Raw genomic sequence first — 16,306 nt, 5'->3', positions numbered from 1 at the left:
GCACTAATTGATAGACACGGCCACAGAGAGTTCCAATCCCCTACAGCTCTCACTCTCTCTGGCGTCTCTGCTCACGCTTTCTGTGTGCTGACTTATTGAAACCGCAGAGAGAGATACTCATACACAAGTTTGGTACATGAAGAATCGATAAAACAGAAAATGTTCACCATTAGTATGCAATGCGTAACAGCAAAGCAGACAGAGAGGGTTGCTGCGTGCAAGCTGGAGTTGTACTGACTGAAACAAATGGAAGAGCACTGATAAACTGTCAGTATGTATCTGTCTTTAAAATGGGCAAGAGGTTAATAAATGAGATCAAAACCAAATGAGCTGTGGAATGTGCTAATGCACATGCTGTAGAGGTTGTAGAGTCCATGACACTCCCCTTCATTTTATCACAAATTGCACTGTACCATAAATTCAGTATAAGGTCTGTTAATTTAGTGGTCTTTTAAAACAATTCCACAAAAATTGTAACAATGATAAAACAAAGTTTTTATCATGGCAAAATGACAAAAAAGTGATACTAAATACTTAAGATGCTTTTAAAAAAAAAACAGCAAGTTGCGATGCATCAGACAAAAGTTGTCTAACACATATTAACATAGATTAACAATTAAAAAAATATTGTCGATGGAATACAAGACCACATCCTGAGTGGATGATACCTAGGTGTACCGCAGAACTCCATTGTAACTTATTGCAAGGTGATAGGTTCATGATACGGAAATTGTTTTTCTCGACAGATATTTCTTGCATTAATATATCTTGAAATGAACGCAATTGTGATGTTAAATTGACTGATAGTCATAATAAAGCATATAACAAAATTACTTGCAAATCAACTGATTCATACTGACATAAATTGACATAAAAAAAAGAAAAAAAGGGAATTCACTTATGACATTTTAAATCTATTACCCAACTGTAATTTCATATATTTTCATGCTCTTTAACTTTAATCCATTCCCAGAGATTCGTCATTAGTGGTGGGCCTTATGTTTTAATTATGCTATATGTCCTATGAGTACACTGACCTCTCACTGGGTCATGGGAAAGAACTTCATGGCTCATTTAAAAATGTAAAAATATGGGAAACTTTCTATCAGGTAAGTGTTGTCATCACTGGACAGAGTGCTTCATTATAAATGCTTCTGAAGCTAAATGTGTAGGAGGAGCAGTCATCCAAAGTTCTGTTAAGTCAATGTTAATTTAATGGTAATGCATGGAAATCCAGACATTCTAATGAAAATCACGCTGCCATTATAAAATGGCCTGTTTTTATGGCTTAATCAGAAATCCCATAATCGAAATATCAGCTAAATTCAATTGTCACTTGATGGCATAATGCAATGCTCACTGATGCCCAGAAAATATGAGGACAAGCAACTGAAAGAAACATGGAAGTATGAGGGAGGAAAAAAAAGAGATGTGAACCTATTATGGACAGGACAGAGACTGAGAATTTCCCCCCTTTTTTTTCTTCAAAAAATGTAATTGTTTATTCTCTAAAGCACATCCAATAGTTGAGATGAATGGAAATAGAAATCAGTTACACTGAATGGTGGAGCAGGCATGATTGTAAGCTTCTCAGCAATGCAGGTTTAGACCCTTATTAAGGGACAGAACATACAGGACAGTCTTTTTTCAGTGCGACAAGACAAAAGAACGCTGCTGCATTTCTCATAGCCAAATAATAAACATAAAAACCTAAGAAAAAAAAATTATACAAAAGACAAACATATAAAAAGGGAATTTAAAAATCCTACAGGATATAGACAAACATACACTCACACACACACACATTCACACACAATTAAAACCAAACCGAGCTTGAAGAGCAGATAATGTTTAAAATAACACTTTAAAAAAATAAGCATTTTACAGCATTTTAAACATTTTTGACTCTTTTTTTTTCAGATTATATTTATTTTGTATGGTGTATATTCTTTGCCAACTACTTTTCACATTCTGACCACAGAGGAACAAGTGCGAGAGATCTGAGACATTGTTTTGAAAGAAGTCATGCACGTATAATATTTTAACCAACTTATAAAGTTAGAAAAGGGGAATGTTCAAGACAAAAAAGAAGGTTTCTTCTGATGCAATCCTTTTAGAGTCGGGTTTCTTCAGCCATCACTTTAAGTCTGACTGTCTGGCAACTTGTCATGCCTAAATTACCTTTACAATTTGGAAAAGCAACACAAAATCGTACAAGGCAGGCAAGAGTATGAGCTAAAAGGCATTCTCCAGTAATATTTTTCTTCTTTAAAAAAAAAAAAAGACCTTGATTTTTTACACAACCATAACACAGCATAACATTATATGGTTGTGGTCGGTCAAGTAAAAAAAAAAAAAAAAAAAAAAAATTATGATTTTTCAAATTGGATCACTGTACTTCATACGCTCCAATTTCTCAAAGGAGAATGAGATATCTTAAGGGAAAATGAGTCCTGTGTTTATCAACAAAAGTCTTGACAAAACATTCTCAGTTTCTTTTGTTTGTTTTCCACATAGTAGTCAAAGAGGCGCTCTGCACCATTGATGCAGGGATGAAAGCAAAGCAAAAGGTATTGAGAGGAGCAGACAGGAACGGGGGAGTGTGTGCCCAACAGAAGAAACTTTTCAAAATGGCAACCGACCCTGAGATTGCAGGAGTCCGATACAAAACACACCACAAAAGGCACTTTATCAACAACAGTGCTTCTGTTCTACTGAAATTCAAGTTGAGAGAAAAAGTGTATGTGGAACTCTCTTTAGTGATAAAGTGAATGGAAAAACGAGCATGTGCACCCGTTTTTTTTTTATTCCCGCACGCTGAGAGTTTGCTGTCTCCGTCACAACTCGATTCCATCTTGAGCCTTTAGGCGGTCCGAGAGGAATGACTAAACAACACTGAAGAAACCACAACGCGAAATATTGTAAAAAGCCATAAAATACTTGTGGATTGCAGCAAAGGTCCAGAGCAGGCTGCAGGGCAATATCCTCCCCTCTCGATGCCTCCGTAGCGTGCAGAGGAACTTTTGTTGAGAGATAATCAGCCCACGTCGGAGGCTTGGCATACGGCTTCTCAATAAAACATCCGAGAAGCCAATTGTCCCTCCTGGCCCTCTCCGTTCCCCTCCGTCTTCCTCTAGTTCCCACCTTCAGTCCTCTCCTCCTCCTCCGTAGAGATCTGCCAGCTTTTTGAAGCGAGGACCCCAGTCATTGAGGTAGTCGTAGTCCTGTTCTCCAGAGCTGGAGGAGCCCAGGGAGCTAACGGAGCCCGCTGTGGAGCCGCTGCCCTCGTAGTCAAACACCAGCAGGGAGTCGTAGGGAGGAGCAGTGGGGTCATTATCTGCGGCACGCAGACCCTAATATGAACGAGAGAGAACATGAGACGAGGCTGTTGGAACAGACGCATACAAAACACTCTGAAAGCCACTGCTGTAAAGTGCTTAAAGGGGTCACATCAGCAGGAATCACATTTTCCTTGATCGTTTGAGATGAAAGACCTTGATGCACTATGAAAACACACTGTAACTTCCTGCTCAGTGAAAAGGATCATTTTTTGAAACTAGGCTGCAAAAATGACTCATTTTGTGGTTCTTACTCACATCAGGCAGATCAGATGAAAACATGTCCATCCACTTTTACTTGTCAGTGACTGACTAGAAACTTTGTATGCCCGGTTCAGTATCGTTAATTAAAACTAAAACATTGTTTGGTAAACCAAAGTTGAAATAAATACAACAAAATTTAAATATTGAATGAAAAACTTAAACTCAAAACTTATAAATAAATAAAATATCTAAACAATTTAGTTGAAGTATTAAAATAACTAAAACTGAAATTAAAAATAAATTTATGTAAATAGAAACATAAAAAACTAATAAAAATGACAAAAGCATCACACAGCAAAGTTACGAAACAAACTAAAATAAAAAAAGAAAATGTTACAGAGAGCTAATTCATAAAATGAATAAATTCTATAACAGTATATAGATTTACTAAAATAAAACCAGCACAGTCATGGTTAAGAAAATAAGGAGATCATTCCTATTATTAAATTTAATGTATGAATTTCTGTTTATGCTTGTGTGTAGAGCCTGCTACTCTGCATATCTTAAAGTAGTGCAAGGTTGGGAAATAGTGGCTGAAGCTTATTTCTAACATTATTGTTGATTATTTTAAAGGGATACTCCACCCCAAAATGAAAGTTTTGTCATTAATCACTTACCCCCATGTCATTCCAAACCCCGTAAATGCTCTGTTTGTCTTTGGAACACGATTTAAGATATTTTGGATGAAAACCTGGAGGCTTGAGTCTGTCCCATAGACTGCCAAGTAAATAGCAGTGTCAAGGTCCAGAAAAGGTATGAAAGTCATCGTTAGAATACTCCATCTGCCATCAGACGTGCAATCTGAGTTATATGAAGCGACAGGAACAATTTTTTAAAGAGATGAAAACAAAAATAACGACTTTATTCAATAATTCCATTGTAAACAGTCTCCCCTGTGTCTACGCTGCGTATGCTCTTCTGTATCATCCGCGCCACAAGGATGTGCTGTTTTATTTCAAATCAAAGCTAAATACACATAGAAACAGCGCTTCCTTGTGGTGCAGATGATACAAAAGAGCATACGGTGATATGGAGAGACAGAGGAGACCGTTGACAAAGGAATTATTGAATAAAGTTGTTATTTTTGTTTTCTTCGCTTATAAAAAGTGTTCCTGTCGCTTCATATAACCCAGATTGCACGTCTAATGGCAGATGGAGTATTCTGACGATGACTTTCATACCTTTTATGGACCTTGACACTGTTAATTACTTGGCAGTCTATGGGACAGACTCAAGCCTCCAGGTTTTCATCCAAAATATCTTAAATCGTGTTCTGAAGACGAACAGAGCTTTTACAGGTTTGGAACAACATGGGGGTAAGTGATTAATGACAAAATTTTCATTTTGGGGTGGATTATCCCTTTAATACTTCACACTTAGTCACTTTTCAGCACAGAATTTGATATATTTTCTTCTCAGAGTTTCACTTCTAATCATATTTTGTTCCAGAAATGATTCAGAACTGAATTCTTTTCCCTGCTCAAAGGACATTTCAGAAGCCTATTTAACAGACTATTTAATTCTAAAGGTCAGATGGAAGATTTAAATTACTGATGAAAAACATTTTCTGATTGATTTCTACCAAAATATAAGTGGACATCAGGAAATAAAATAGTTAAGTATGGCTTTCCAATCTCGTTGCAAACTAAAACTGTATTTATTTCCTATGCCCCTCGGCTAGATATCTTCATGATAAGAGACAGAGGGAGCATACGTCAATGATGAACTCCCCGATGTCCCCTGGGTGTGGTACCGTGGGCCGGACCGGGTACTGAGATTCGAGGATAACGGGTCTCTCGTCCACTCTCCGCACACCTGCAGGCTTGCTCATTATGTGATCTAGAGACTCGGGCTGCTGCAGCTGACTCAGGTCATAGTCCTGCAACAGAAATAAAAATATACTAGTGCACGTCTGAAACAAGGTCAGAAATGCTCTTGCAACAGACAAAGAAGCAGCAAACTACTGAAAATTTCGAAACAGCCTTGACTCGACAATCGATAACAGCATGAAATGTGTGACACTGACCTGATCTTCCTCTCCTCCTCCCTCTTCATCATACTTCAGAATATTATCTCTCACGTCATCCTCAGGGTCGATCAATAAGGGTTTTGTCTGACGCTCCTTCTCCCTTCGCTTCACCCACACCACAAAGAACAGAACCATACCTAAAGAAAAACAAACATACAGGGGTGAAATACACCTATTTCCTAATTTTGATGGGTCACCAGTGGCAGTCCAGACTCATTTAGTGCCCTAGGAAAGATAAGACATGATCTATGAAAACACAACACTTTCTGATGCTGTATATTGCACTACTAAGTTTATTATTACAATTGAAACTTTTATTTTTATTATTTTTTAACATATAATTTATTCTTACAATGGCAAAGCTGAATTTGTACTGTTTAATATTTTTATTTGAAAATGACTTTCTCTGCTGACCCCAGATGTTTGTATGGTGGTGTACATGTAATATAATAATACCTTTAATATTATAATACTTTCTGGAAGTCGCATTTCATTTTTTGAGATGGCACATGCATTGAATGGGAATAGCACTTCTGTACATATTTCTAAAGAGACTTTGTTGAGAGCTTCATAAAGCTGAGAAAATGTTGACTGACAGTTCAATGAAACTGAATAATCAAAAATTAAATGACAGGTTGAAAGGTTATTAATCACAGTTTACTGATGGTTTTGTTGCATTCTCTGATTTAATTGTCTCTTCATTTATAAATCAAACCATCAGGCCATCCCCTGATCCATCCATCACTTACTGAGAAGTATAATGATGCAGATGAGGATGGTGATGATGGCTCCAGTTCCCAGCCCGGCCACAGTCACTGCCCCGATCACAGTACAGTCTCCGTTTTCATCACAGGGACACACCTTCACCTTCAAGACAGAGGTGTTGGACAGGGGAGGGTTTCCTGAGTCGGAAACTAAAATGGGAACTCTGTACATGCCTGCCTCCAGGTACGGGATCCGCAGTTTCAACTGGGCATAATTACCTAGACAGAGATAGAAAATTCAATATTTGGCTTTTATATTATCACTGTATTAGGCCCAAAGTAAATTATTTGAATATTATCTGGAAACTATATTTACATTTTAACTGAATATCTTTTTTCTATCCACTACTAATATTAGATGTACAGTATTAACCTGAAGGGGAAACATTTTAATTGACAGTAAACGCACAAACTGAAGTCTGAAATGACCTAGTGAAGTGGTAAAAACCTTGAATACTTTCAATTTGTAATATGTATACTCCATGTCTAACCATTGAGGCGTGAAATGGTCCAGTTACGGCGGGCAGAAGAGGGGTAAGAGGGCAGCTCAAAGACATATGGGCCGGCATTGGGTTCGGAATCTAAATCCGAGGCTGTGATGTTGACTGGATACCCGTGTCGTGACCTCTCACAGACCAGAGCCTCTTGAGGAACTAGGACAGGCACGTTGTCATTCACATCTATCAAATAAATCTGGAGAGTACCGGTTCCTGTGGCAGGAGGGGAACCTATGAGACAGAAAGAGGATAACGATAGTCGGGGGTAATGGTCATAAAGTTTATGTATTTGTCCTGAAAACTCTCAACTGTGTCAGATAAAAGAAGTGATAACTGCACGTAAATATTTCACACAGCTGTTTTCTCTTTAATAGAGCTAGGCTCTCTCAGAGGACAGATATGTGTAATAACTTTGCCTGAAGAAACAGACACATCTGCTCCCTACTGCTGTGTGTGAATCAAAGACAAAAACACACCGTACAGAGGCCAGATATATAGCTACCTTCTTGCTCTCCAAACGAACTGCCATCACAGATGAGGGGCATTTGTGGAAAACATGGCACGGTATCATTCCCAAAGCTCTGACTGAGTAACAGGCTATATATTATAAAGATTGATTCTGTCAAATTCTGTTATTAGAAAGTCTGTTATGAGTCTGAAATACAACCCGTCAACCCTGGACATCTGTATCAACTGCTAGACAAAATGCCAGTCCCTAAAGACATATTGATTTAGGCCAAAATGCCTTTGTTCAGATAGGACTGACAAGCCTTGCCACTATCAACACCTTTGAAAACTTCTGGGAAAAACACACCAAGACAGGCAGATAGATTGGTCAATTTCCTAATCGTACCAACCTCCCCTGAAGTTTTCTGAGCTTGTGAAGCAATACTCTTATGATTAACAACTATAGTTTCTCAATTTTTCAAAGTTTGACTTAAAATAAACAGTATATACATATATATATATATATATATATAAACAATACAAACATTTAAGTCACTGTACTATGTTTTGAGTGAATCATTTCAAGCATTATAGGGTCACTCTAAGTCTCCGTTATTTCATAACCCCTCATTTTTTGTGCCATAAACAACAACAACAACAAAAGATTACATAATAATTTATAGCTGGTAGTATAGCTACTTACATATTCAAAACAGTAGCTTAACTGTACTTCAGTTACTTTAAAATATGATTAGCTTGTAGTTTTGTTTGCTCAACAACTGACAGTCACCATCCTCAAAAACCATGTTCCATCCATCAAAACTTAACTTAAAGTTAAATCAATACAAACTAGATTACATTAAATATGGGTTCACTTGTGACAAGGATAAACATTCATTCCTATTCATACCAACTCCTCCTGAGGTTCTGATGGTGTGAAGCAACTCCCTGGGTTAAGCAATGTAGTCTCGCTATTTAAGAAAGTTTGTGTAAACATGGACAAGCAAATCAACTGTGATTGGACAGCAGCTTTGTTGGAACACTTTCTTGGTTGAATAGAGCAAGAGAATGAAATCCAATCAGAGTTGAAAAATGCCCCAGTGCTGATAGGTTATGAATCGATAGGCTGAGAACAGCTTTTTGGCTCTGTGGGACAAATTAGGTTCAAGCTAACCAACCTCTCTCCAAACTGACCTACGTAATCGTTAAAATCTATTTTTTCATGCACAACACCTTTAATGCACCAATACTTGCTCAAAAAGTTTTGATTTCATTGAAACTTTCCCCCTCTATTCTTACCGTTGTCCACGGCCAAAAAGGTTGCTTCATATACATTTTTCTTCATGTACGGCGATTCACGGTCCAGCACCGCTGTGGTGGTGATCCTTCCATTGGTTCTGTTGATTTTCAGCCAGTTGGCTGGATCTGACAGTTTGGAGTACCTGAAGGCCAAAAGCATTCGTTCATCAGATTACTCCGGATAAAAAATCCATAAGCATCTGAAAGACGTGGCCATAAAGCTCAACATTCAATCATAATTTATGCTGTAACAGTATGGCTGTGGGTAATAATGTAGAACTTTGAGATCATCAATCCATTTAAATGCTGTTAAAATCATATTTAGTCTATTATGAGGATATAGCATTTGGATTATTAAGATATGTCCCTCATTCAGTCACAGCATGGGCTCTGTTCTGATCAATGGAACTGCACAGAAAAATGCGGAAATATTTACACTCAATCAAATCACAGATGTGACACATAATCATTCTTCTATATAGTATTGGGTAATATATCAGGCTTCTGCGCTATTAATCCAAAACACTGAAGTTAAAAACAGTCGCAGTCTATTTATCTGCCAGACCTGGTCTCAAAGTTGCCAAGAATCCATCGATTCGCTATTGGTGTTTGATTATTATCGCAAATTATTTCACTATTGCTAATAACCAAGCCCAAACTGAATCTTTTTCTTTGTTTGTCAGGGTCTTTTGTTTGCTCAGCACTTCCCTGTAACTTATTAGAGCCTATAACATTGATAGATTTGGAGAGCGAGAGCGCCACAGTGTGGACTGTATTGATCGGACCGTTCCTTGCACACAGTGATCCATGGAGCAAGTCTAGTGAAGGTCCCCCGAGTGTGTGAGTGAACGTGCAGGGAGGCAAACTTTGGATCAATACTTCCAGCTGGCATCTTGCCCACACACTTTTGAGTCATGAAAAAAAAAAAAAAATCAAGAGAGATCAAGTGTGAACAACTGATAGAGAGAGAGGGAGAGACACAATAGAAACAGCAGTGTGGGGAATGGTTCGGCTCATTACTTGGTGACCTTTCACCCTGTTACTTGGCAACCCAGGCACAACCAAGGGACTAGAACAGGAGAGAGTCAATTAAAAGCATTTAGCTGCTCCCAGGGGTGCTAATGGTGCGAACGATACGTGCTACATCACTTGACATGCAGCACAGTATGGAAATTGCATGTACTTCTGACGTTCGCTTACAAAGTCAGGGGCTGACCTGCACCAGAGAGTGATGGATTTGTTTTAAGCCTGGTTTCTATAAAAATGGCTCTTAAACTCACCAGTCAAATAAAGTCCTCATAGATTTAAGGGAATTTTAAAACTCAAGCATGATTGAGCAGAAAATTGAAAAGTGAACAGAGTGGGTAGAATATACCAGACTTTTTATGTGGCGGACATCAGTTTAATTTGCTATTCATGTGTGTCACCCGGCTAATAAGTGCTTTATGTAAATGATCAATAGCAATTGCTGAGTCAATCGATCATTCAATAAGACTCTGAGACTATTTAAAAGCATTTAAGTAACAGTATTGTTGTTAAGAGACATATATAGATTAGAAACGTCAGGAAAAAATAAGCTTTCAGGCAATGCAGTGTATAATTGTGTACTTATATGTAGGTCAAAATTGTGACACTTTTCTTGTCTTAATCTAAAAGTACATGAATGACTGCAATGTACAGTTGTGGTCAAAATTTTATATAGTTGCAGTATCTGCAAAATGTATATTTTACCAAAATAAGAGGGATCACAATGCATGTTTTTTATTTATTTTTTATTTAGTACTGACCTGAATAAGATATTTCACATAAAATACTGTACATTTACATATAGTTCTCAACAGAATAGTATAATAATAGTTGAATATAGTATAAAATTAGTTGAATTTAAAAAATGACCTCGTTCAGAAGTTTACATACGCTTGATTCTGACTACTGTGTAGTTACCTGGATGATCCACAGCGTTTTTTTTTTTTTTTTTTTTTTTTATGATGATGGTTGTTCATGTGTCCCTTGTTTGTCCTGAACAGTTAAACTGCCTGCTGTTCTTCAGAAAAATCCTTCAGGTCCAACAAATTCTTTGGATTTGTGGGACCTGAATTATTTTTCTGAAGAACAGCAGGCAGTTTAACTGTTCAGGACAAACAAGGGACACATGAACAACCATCATAAAAAAAAAGAAAAAAAGAAAAGAAAAGAATAAACAGCTGTGGATCATGGGACTTATGAACAAACATCCAAAAACAATAAAAAATAAAATAATAATAAAATAAATGAACATAAATTAAACTATTATTTTCTCTGTGGACTATATGTAAATACATTTTATGTGAAATTACTTATTCAGGTCAGAACTAAAAAAATAACATGCATTTTGTAGATTCTCAGATACTGCAATGAAAACTAAATGTATGAATGTATGAAAACTAAAATTAAAAGGAACATTAATAATAACCCGGTACCTTTGGACAAAACTGAATTTTTTTCAAAGATTTTTCTTTTATATCATCTCACACTTTGTCATCGACCTGTGTGTGGGTTTGAGGGATTAAGAACATAAATGATTGACATTTATGGTCGCTCAGAAAGATTGACATCCTGAGTTTCAAACAGACAGACAGAAGAACCTGCTGTCATTCCTCTCTACCTGATAGTCTGCTGGATGAAGCGGTCTGGATCCAGTGCAGCAAAAGTAGCGAGGGTTGTGTCAGCAGGCACTCCCTCTTCAAAACGGATGATTTTAGGGTTGGATGGGAAGACAGGGGCCTCATTGATATCCAGTACTGTGATTGCAACAGCAGCAGAGGAGGAAGGTGAGGAGGGGATCCCGCTGGCCAAGTGAGCTTGGTTTGAGACCACCACCATCAGCGTGAAGGCGTTGTTCCTCTCATAGTCGATCGGCTACACATGTGCACAAAAACACAAAAGTTCCTTCAGCTTTCAAAGAGCAAGAGGCTTTTTTTTTTAAGAGGAAACATGATTCAATGAAGCCATTCAGTGAAATGGCAAAACTCATTTCAATAAAAGACATTAAACTAACTCTTCACTGTCAAGCTAAATGAGACTCCAAAAGTGTTAGAAGAGGAACAGAAAGTGACTTAGGTTTGAGAAAGGAGATGAAGTGAACCCTACAGTAAAGGTTAAAAGGAGTTGACGAGGAGATGAGTGTGAGAGGATCAGCTGTTCCATGGGTAGAAATGTGGTGTACTGAACCACATGTGACTGTGAAAGCTGGGTAACACTTCCGAAACGAACGCTTCAATCACTCTCTCTCTCTCTCTCTCTCTCTCTCACGCACGCTCACACACACACACACACACACACACACACACACACCATGCAAATGGACAAAGTGTTAAAAACATATGCGTACGCACAAGTTATAAACTTAAACATCACTGACTCTTTAATATCAGAGCAGTAAAGGCTACAAAACTGGGGGAAATGATTAAAGTTTACACATCATAGGTTTTATTTATTTATTTTTATTAATCTGTGAACTATTCACTTCTGTTGGGGTGCAATCTCCTGCTTCCATTATGTCACAAAACATATGTTTCCTTGTCTATTACTCAGTAGGGGCCAACACTTTCAAAAATAATGTGTCAAAAATTCATTGTAATACTGACAAATAATTCACTTCAATGAATAATTGAGACATGATAATTTCAAACTGTTTTAGCAGTTTAAAGTATTGATTTTACCATTCTTTAAATTTAATATGTTTTAATAAGAATGAAGCATTGAGATATGCTGAGGAAAGGTTTTAGTTGTAGTAAATGATAATGTCATGATTTCTCATTAATTTCTAGTTGAAATGATGCAGTGATGGGATAGAGGACAGACAGTGGATGAGAGTGTTCAATTCTTATTCAGAGTTAAAAATCAAAAGATCAGCAGTCTGAGAACCATGAATAATATTTGACAATGTAATCAACTGGATACACCCACCTTAACCACTACAACCCTGCCGTCATTAGTGATCTCATCGGTGCGTATGGCGAAATGGCCCATTTGATCTCCTCCTGTAATCCTATAGACGGCATTCCAATTGGGTGTATGAGGCTGATCCTTGTCTCTGACTGTCAAATTGGCCACCACCACACCCACAGCGTTTTCCGGGACCTCTCCTTGGAACTAAGAACAAGTGAAGCCACAAAATAAAATGAAACACTAAAATTATTTAAAACAAATGGATGTGTGTGTGTGGATTTTAAACATACAGTATTATTGTTGTAAAAAAAAAAATATTAATAAAATGAATCAATTATGATTCAAAGTTAAATGCAAAAAAGTTAAGATGTCATATGTTTGAACATTCCTGGTTTGGTATTTTGTTTATACTGCAATGGAATTTTTACATTTTAGGTTACCAAATACCTGGGAATAATTTGGGTCAATCTATTACAGGGGAAAATTGACTTGGAGGAACCCAGAGTTCAGTGGCCTGCTCAAGACACAAGGGATATGGTTCATGGGTTATTACCAAACAGTTCCTTGAGGGCTTTGTTCTCGGTCAGTTTTTTGAAATGGCTTCAGAGTAGCGCAATAGTTCAAGTTTAAATTACAGACAGTGTAAGTGGTAAGTTTTGGATCTCATTTGTTACACATGACTGTTGAAAGAATATCACACTCTACTAGCTATACTCACAGCCCAAGGTGCAAATGTGCGGCAAGCTGTAGCACACAAACACAAGCTCATTACAGCAGAGTAATCTGCTGTTTTGTTTGGTTATGGTTTTTGTGTGTGTCCGCCAGATGCTGTTTACAGTAATGGCATCACCATGCAGCAGACTACAGCCAAATACACACTGCTACATGCTCAGTAGAGACCAGTGCTCCAGTGGAGGCTATTCACTAACTGTAGCTTCTTAAGTTACAAGCTACTCATTATTTAAAGTAGTTACACTACAGTCAAGCTCCTTGCTGACTGTAAAAAGTAATCAAGGTACTAACAAAAGCTACTATTTTAATGAGCTATTCTTAGACTAGTTAGCAAACTAAAATTAGCTATACTAACAGCTACCAACAAGCAAACAGACTAATTAGATGTTCTTAAAATAGTTAGCTACTTGAAGAAGTAGTGTGCTGCTCTACAAGATACTAATTAGATCAAGCTAATATAGTTATTAGGTTTAATAAGTATTGTTATGTACTTTAAGATTCTTAAAGTAGTGACAAAATTAACAACACTAAAAGCTAGAAACATGCTAACAGGTTACAATAGCAACGTACAATAACTATTCTTAAAGTAGTTAGCTACTTGATTTGGTAAATTACAACCAACTTACACTCTAAAAAAATCCTGGATTATTTTTTATAACCCAAATGCTGGAAGTAGTTAGCTACTTGTTTTTTTTTTGGTTAATTTTTTCAGTGTTTGGGTACTTTTTGTGTTACCCAGCTCCCGGGTCAAATGTAACAACCCAGTGTTTGGGTTGTTTTGCAGCTTCTGGGCCAAATGTGACAACTCAATGTTTGGGTAGTTTCTGAATTACTCAGATCTTGTGTCAGACGTAACCCAGTGGTTGAGTTATTTATCGCGGAGATTTTGCTTCTCTTCTGGAGAGAGCAGTTTTCAGCGCCATCAAATTGATGCATTCGTCGGTAAAATACATGTTTGTATACATTTTATCTATAAAATTGTGTGCTGTATATCGTTCAATTTTATGCAGAGCAACATGGCGCACGGTATGAATCACCTTTTCATGTGATGGAAAAGCCTGATGCTTTGCATAAAATAAACGATTTTATTCATAAAGATACAGAATACAAATACTTTGGATGTTAAAATATTTCCTCAGAGCTGTTTACTGTTTGTTTTGGGGCAGGTTATAAAGGCAGTCACAGTATATTTCGGCTATGAGTGAAACGCAGGGCGGCGGTCTCAGCCGTGATGGGTTCTGTCCTATATTTACCCAGCCCTTGAGTTAATAACAACCCAAATTGGGTTGTTTTTAACCCAGTGTTTTTTAAAGTGTATGAAAGCTACAATACTAATAAGGACTAATTAGCTATTCTTAACCCCTTAAAGTAGTTAGATACATGAAAAAGTAGTTGCTACACTTTTTTTTTTAGTTAGTTAGTTAGTATAAGTTATTCTTCAGGAACTTTTTTTTTTTTATGTTTATTTAAGTCATCCAAATTAACCTAATGAACGTCTTGATTAATGTATGGGTTTGCTAGATTACAAATGTCACTGATTGGAAAAAAGTAGTTCATTAAGGGTTGTGAAATTTCAGAAAAAATCAGTTATTATCCGCGCTATATTTACTCAGCAACTCCCCAACACTGGCAAAGATGCTTACACATATACTTCAGATACTTAAAATAAAAGAAATGGTTTATTTTCATGGTTTATTGCTTGAAATCGTCAAAAGGAGAGAATGATAGAGAGACAGCGACAGAGCGAGTAATATCTACTGGCTGTAGTGATGAAAACATCACAGGGCCGTCCCGTCTCTCCGGCTGCACGCTATCTGGGATGCACAGCTGCATTTACTGATAAGCAGAAAAACACTCTGTTGAGATCAAACAAATGTGCTGTGTCCCTTCCAGGATGGGATGCAAGAGACCAGTAGAGGACAGGACAGTAGAAGACATGATTGAGTGACTGATTGATCTGTGCAAAATCAGAGTCCCATTTTTCTATAGGCTACTACTTCCAGTTTGATGAAAAAAATACTCTGGAGGCTAGTTCAATAAGATTTTGAAATTGTGTGTATGTGTGTGTGTGTGAAGGGATGCTGTATGTGTGTATACTGTCAAAAAGAAGAGGGAAGGAAAGTGATACTTGTTTATGATTTGTGGATTGGGGGGAAGTTAAGTGAGAAGAAGTTCAGAGTTCATTAGATGTCTTTTCTTAAAGATAGAAATGATCCATGAAAGAAATTAATTAATTAGAAGAATAATGGATTTATATCTTTCATCAGTATTCAGTACATTTCCATTCAAGACAGACAAGTCAGTTGGAAGAGCTAAAGATATTCATTTCTAGTAACACTATTCATAATTAATGACAGGCTGAGTGTGTTGCCCAGTTTTAATATCACTTCAGTCAAGAGTTTACATTGGAATTTTTTTTTTTTTTTTTTTTAGTTGGAAGACAGTCTGGACACTAAAATAAACAAATAAACAAATAAAAATCAATCATATCAAACATAAAGGTTCTTTGGTTTGTTGATTTTTTTAAATTTATTTGTATTTAAATAAATAATTACAGAAGCCCTAAAGCACATATTGCTGAGTTTAACTTTCTTTTAACTTCCAAAGTTATTCTAACTTAAAGTAGTAAAAGAACCCTAAATCAATGTATGTTATATATTTGTTGAACGATTATACATCACAATAATGTCAAAAATGTTGATGCTTATAAACGTATTCCTGGGCTTCTGCAAAAAGTAAATAAACAAACAAAACAAACAATACTAGCATCTATGGTGAGAGATTCTAAAGTATATAAAAGTAAAAATAGAGACTAGAGAGAAACAAAAATCTCCACAGTCAATCAAGATGAAAAACATGACTACAGAGATGTGATTTTTTGGCATTCTAAAGTAAACAGATCCATACTATCACAGCACATAAACATTAATGCCTCACATTGACTATAATGCCTGTGGTATATTTATGCTTTTTTCAAGGGCAATGAACTCTTAGGTCCACTGTGTT

The 16,306-nt window shown here is 36.8% G+C and overlaps 1 protein-coding gene across 1 annotated transcript in view; it reads right to left on the bottom strand.

Moving 5' to 3' along the window:
- Positions 1–1,489: 1,489 nt before the first annotated feature.
- LOC122146596 (cadherin-4-like) overlaps positions 1,490–16,306 on the bottom strand; it is a 209,446-nt gene continuing 194,629 nt past the window's right edge. Inside the window, exons 10-17 of the mRNA XM_042766257.1 lie at positions 12,587–12,772; positions 11,283–11,536; positions 8,639–8,781; positions 6,887–7,123; positions 6,381–6,614; positions 5,629–5,768; positions 5,317–5,481; positions 1,490–3,353 (exon numbers count right to left, since the gene is read on the bottom strand). Coding sequence (XP_042622191.1) covers positions 3,147–3,353; positions 5,317–5,481; positions 5,629–5,768; positions 6,381–6,614; positions 6,887–7,123; positions 8,639–8,781; positions 11,283–11,536; positions 12,587–12,772 — 1,566 coding nt within the window. The 3' untranslated portion in view covers positions 1,490–3,146. The remainder of the gene's footprint in view (positions 3,354–5,316; positions 5,482–5,628; positions 5,769–6,380; positions 6,615–6,886; positions 7,124–8,638; positions 8,782–11,282; positions 11,537–12,586; positions 12,773–16,306) is intronic.

Source organism: Cyprinus carpio, chromosome A11 (genome assembly GCF_018340385.1).
Source record: "Cyprinus carpio isolate SPL01 chromosome A11, ASM1834038v1, whole genome shotgun sequence".
In the NCBI taxonomy this organism is placed as follows: domain Eukaryota; kingdom Metazoa; phylum Chordata; class Actinopteri; order Cypriniformes; family Cyprinidae; genus Cyprinus; species Cyprinus carpio.
The sequence above is the reverse complement of the archived record's forward strand: the minus strand, read 5'-3'. Positions and strand labels throughout refer to the sequence as shown.